General features: G+C 39.9%; 1 protein-coding gene across 4 annotated transcripts in view; it reads left to right on the top strand.

The window, feature by feature from the left end:
- Nucleotides 1-4909, top strand: part of radil2a (Ras association and DIL domains 2a) — a 25200-nt gene extending 20291 nt beyond the window's left edge. For 2 of the 4 annotated variants that reach the window (XM_020604901.1, XM_020604902.1), the window contains exons 14-16: nucleotides 2184-2299; nucleotides 2950-3089; nucleotides 3191-4907. In XM_020604901.1, coding sequence (XP_020460557.1) covers nucleotides 2184-2299; nucleotides 2950-3089; nucleotides 3191-3287 — 353 coding nt within the window. In that variant the 3' untranslated portion in view covers nucleotides 3288-4907. Of the gene's footprint in view, nucleotides 1-2183; nucleotides 2300-2949; nucleotides 3090-3190 lie in introns of all 4 variants that reach the window. The other 2 variants (XM_020604900.1, XM_020604899.1) reach the window with 2 other exon arrangements.
- The last annotated feature ends 152 nt before the right edge of the window (nucleotides 4910-5061 follow it).

Here is a 5061-nt window from a genome sequence, read left to right on the forward strand (position 1 = left end):
AGAGTGTTTCCTCTCCCACCCCTATTGTTTTCAAACATCTCCATCATGAAGTCATGACTCAGAGTCTTCAGTTTTAGACTAATATATAAACTCAAATTATACTGCATGTAATTACTTTGACACATGCAGGATCTAAGACATAAGGCTCTGGTGGTGTTTCCATTAGCAGTTTTTGACAGGCATCTGAGAACCAGTGGGGTTTTTTTTCTAGAATGTTTGTTGAAAAAACTCAAAGCACTGAACACAGTAAGAGAATATTAACATAAATATGCTTTTCCTTGTTAAACCCATCAACAAATAGACCTCTTTAACCCAAACCTTCCCTCCCACCCTCCTTATCTACTGCTGTCTGTTAGCTGAAGGATTTTGTTGATCACTGTCAGATGTATTTACTCTCATTAACCACTTGTTGCTGTGCTTTCTCTGTTAGTGTCTTTAATATAAGTAATTTGCTTAAATGGCTTGAGGTATACACTGAAATCAAACCATCTATGTGTGTTAACAGGCTGTATATTCATTTCAGTCTGTAATTAATGACTTCTTATCTGCCAATACTTTTAATAAGAACCTAAAATGACTGACAGTCAAAATAGTAGCTACTTAAATTCTATCAAACAACTAAAACTATTCTACATGTTAATTAGTGTGTTCTGTGTATTACTTACTTTTAATTTTAGATGTCCCAAATCTTCACAACCAGCCTTCACAACATTTAAGACTATAATAAAGGAGGTTAAACCACAATACAATAAGACCATAAAAACAAAAGAACTGGTCTTTCTTTACATTTTTCCAGCACTTGGTTTACAGTATATTTAGTATTTTCTACTCAGTATTGATTGGAGTATCATTTGAAAGATTTAAAATTGATACAGAAAACTGACATTTCTCACTGGAAATACAGGAATATCTTAGCTGTATTCTAAGACTAGATTCAGTTCAGTGTTAACAGCTACAGTTGAACCAAATTAGTAATCAATTTAAAAATTTTTCTGACAAAAGTTATTCTGTAACGACAGTCATGTTTATATTATGGAGTTTTTGCAGGATATTTTACACACTCATGGGTGTACCTCAGCCTCCACCATATCCACCTCTGTGGCTAACAGCTAATATTATTTTCAGAGTTTGGGAATCTTTTAATCTGGCCCCAAGAATTACAGAGAGGTGGTGATGTCAGGAGAGAAAAGAGCAGTGGCCAGTCTGTCATGGGAATTTACAGTCGGGTTGGTTCGTGGAATCTTAATCGGGGACGGCATTGTTCAGGGCAGGTCCTGCGTGGGGGCAGACAGGCTGAATGTTGGGAAAAGGCCAGGGGTGAGGAGGAGCGGGGGCAGGGATTTGGAGGTGTGGACAGGAAACCGCTGCTACAGCACCGCAGGATGCTAAAGTGTCCATTTTATTCTATTCATTTAATTCACACACCCATTACATACAGAGTGATAGTGGAAAAAGTAAAGACAACAGTGTTTTAATAACTGGCTGAACCACCTTTGGCAACAATAACCTCAGGCAAGCGCTTCCTGTAGCTGTGGATTAGACCTACACAAATTTCAGGAGGAATTCTGGACCACTCTTCCTCACAGAACAGCTTCAGCTCAGCCATACTCTTATGATGTCTGGTGTGAACAGCTCTCTTGAGGTCATTCCACAGCATCTCTGCAGGGTTGAGGTCTGGGCTCTGACTGGACCGCTCCAAAAGGTGGGTTTTGTGGCTCACATCAGGTGATGCTGTTTGTGAACAGCAGTCAAGGTGGTTCTAAGCCACACCTCCATTCTCATTTCATTGATTGGCCTCCAGGTTTACTAACACCTAGCCATTACCTTTTCCACCATCGCTTTGTATGTTTAATGAGTATTTGGAGCCATGTTTGTGTCCACCAGATGTTAAGTCCAGTATTTACTCTCTTCTAGCTCTGTGTTTGGTCTCTACCAGCTCCCGAGTCTCTAATTGCTCCACTAGGTTCACCAAGTTTCTAACTGTGTATATGTCTGCACTGGATGACTGCAGTCGTACTCAGTTAAAATGACTTTACTTACAATTAATGGTCCATAGAACAAATAATGGCCACAGATTCAGCTGGACTGGTGTGAATTTCTCTAGTAATAATGGTTTTGTCCCACAATGTTCCTAACATCTTTAATTCTGATGTGAGCACTTGGTCTTCTGTGTGTTTGTTTAGCCAGTGGCTGTTCCGAGTGGAAGAGAGAGGATGTGGAAGAAGACGGCGAGGAAGTGTTCACAGTGGAGCTTCAGAGAGGACCTCATGGTCTCGGACTGGCACTGGTAGATGGAATGGTACGACGTCCTCCTGATCGAGTCCACCACACATTCACAATCACAGCAGAGTTACAGTAGTCATATGAATTTGAAAGCGCAAATCTTATCTGAATTGTTTCAGATCAGTTTTATGCTTTCACACAGTTTAATCTGGACTAGAGAAAAACCTAGAGTAATTGTTCACATCTCAGGTAAAACACTAAACTGCAGGGATTTCAACTCAGCAGACTGGAAGCGCCCGCAGTGCACTCTCATGGATAAGAGCTAATACAGTATTCACTACATTTCAGTGAGAGGGCGGTGCATAACTAAATCCTAATGGGACAATTTATAACAATATAGCAGTGATGGTTCCATACAGTAGGATTTAATCCACAGCAAAGTGGTAATACAGTATAGCATGATACATGTTATACTGATGGAGGTAGTTCTGTAGATATGGACGTTATACTCTAATGAATTTAGTGTAAGCTGTTGTCGGCTTGTTCCTAAACCAAAGGATTAGACACATTTTGACCCAGTGATGCAGTGAGATGAAAAGTTAGTGGATCACTAAAATTATCAGAACGCTGTCGAGGATAAAAAGGATTATTTCCCACACACACAGTGGCCATTGTGATGCCTCCGCCTCTGACAGTCGTCTTTTATTTTGTTTGATCTTCACACAGAAAACTCCAGTGAGGATGACTGGGATTTATGTGAAGTCAGTGGTTCCCAACTCTCCTGCTGCTCAGTGCCAGAAGCTGAGAACAGGTGATCGCATCCTGGCTGTTAACGGCATCAGCCTGGTTGGTATGGACTACAGCATGTAAGTACTAAAGTACACACTGGTCCTCAGTACATTACCCTGATCTCCTCTCCCTGTCACTGTGTGTTAACTGTTTGTGTTTCTCTGTGTTTTCATTTCAGGGGTAGAGAACTGATTCGTTCCTCGGGAGACTTTCTCAGACTACTGGTCGCCAAGATCGACTCAAAGACAAACAACAAGGCCTCAGATAAATGCTGAAAGACAAAAGTGGAGGATGATCGAGTGTAATCTGGAATACTAGAAGACGTGAGGTCCCTCCTATCTGCTGCAGCCAAAGTCAGTATTTCTTAAGGGATGAATTCCCTGACCAAAGGAAAACACACCTCCCACTCTTATTGTACTCTCATTTTTAATCAGAGCTGTTCCATATGTGGACAGCTTCAAGACAATCAACCAGGGCAGCAGGACCTTATTTTGCTCATACCAAACACAGACTGTGGGCATTTTGCTGGCAGACGGAGAGTGGAGACAAGTTTATAACGGCTCATTTTGCTGTCTCAGCTTCTTTCTGGCTCACAAACAAACTCTGCATCAGGTTCTGCTTCATACTCCTAAACCATGAGGGTTCGGTGGCGAGGAAAAGAACTATCTGTGGTAATTTGCAGTCAAGAAACATTTATTTGTATGTCTGAGTATTCTGTCTGAAGAGCATCACTGAAGCTACTGCAGAGTCATTCACCTCTGGCGGCAACTGGAATTGCTTTGAAATACTTTTTTAAATGACTTGTGAGTTTATTTTACTCCATCTCACTCAGTCATTTAGTCTGTGAGGGAGTCATTGTATGTTATTTCTTTACACAAGTACAAAAATGTCTGCCACCACTCATCACAGTGACATACAGTAACTTCATCTGCTTCCAATACATATACATCATTTAATATTCTGTCTTTAAACACATTTCTAGACAATGAAACGAGGAGAACTGAGCAGAGTTACCACACTACAGGGAGAGGTTTTTTTCTGACATGATTTTGGTAGTTCTTTACTTTAATGAGTCTGTAAATTCCTTTTCTCCCCCCAAATATTTTCAAAAGAGGTTTTCTGGAAACCCACAGAGATGCACAGTGAACAACCTTGAAACCTTTATTTAGAGAATAGCAAGTGAGCTAAACATGCAAAATGTGAAATGTGTATCCACAAAGAAACATCCAGCATTAAGGAAGAATAAAGGAGAAAAGGAGCCATTTCTTTCATGGGAACTCATGTGGCAGTTGATAATAAAGTCAGTGTGAACAAACTAAAACATGAGCCCCAGAACTTTGTCATCAAACCCTTTCCAGGAAATCTTCAAGGAATTATTAGGAAATAATGGACCTGTAAAATAAAACATTTCCACGATGTTCTTTGCATCTAAACAAAAGCCGGACGTTGCTTTTACACTTGAGGCTTTGTACAGATTAAACGCATGTTTATTAGTAAGTTCTAGATTCTGTTTGGATGGAGCCAGGCTAGCTGCTCACCTCTGTTTCCAGTCTTTATGCTAAGCTAAGCCGTAGCTTTATATTTAACAAAGACTTGAGGGTGGTATCAGTCTTTTAACAAAGCAAAGAAGCAAATTTTCCCAACCATCAAACTATTGCTTTACAGCTATACTGTCTGTAGTTTGTCAGAATCATAAAACACCTTGGAGTTACTGAGATGAAAGCAAAAACATCAGCAGACATTTGTAATATGTTAAACAATAGAGAGCTGCAAACTCCTGAAAGCTGATTTCATCCCAAATGTAAACAGTGTTAAAGTTCAAGTATATAAAAAAGCAAAAGTATTTGTTTTTGTAATATTTATATTGCAGTGAATCTTTGGAATAAATAAATACCTTGAACTTTTGTTAATTTTACTCTCTGGTGCCTAAAGCATCATAAGTCTTCTCCTATAATGTGTATTTGTTAGCAGGTTTGGGACTGAATTAAACCTGCAGCTGGGGTCTAAAAACACATCAGTGTGCAGCAGTATGGAAGCTGCTGGGTGTGT

The sequence above is a fragment of the Monopterus albus genome, unplaced genomic scaffold (genome assembly GCF_001952655.1).
Source record: "Monopterus albus unplaced genomic scaffold, M_albus_1.0 scaffold68.1, whole genome shotgun sequence".
Taxonomy (NCBI): domain Eukaryota; kingdom Metazoa; phylum Chordata; class Actinopteri; order Synbranchiformes; family Synbranchidae; genus Monopterus; species Monopterus albus.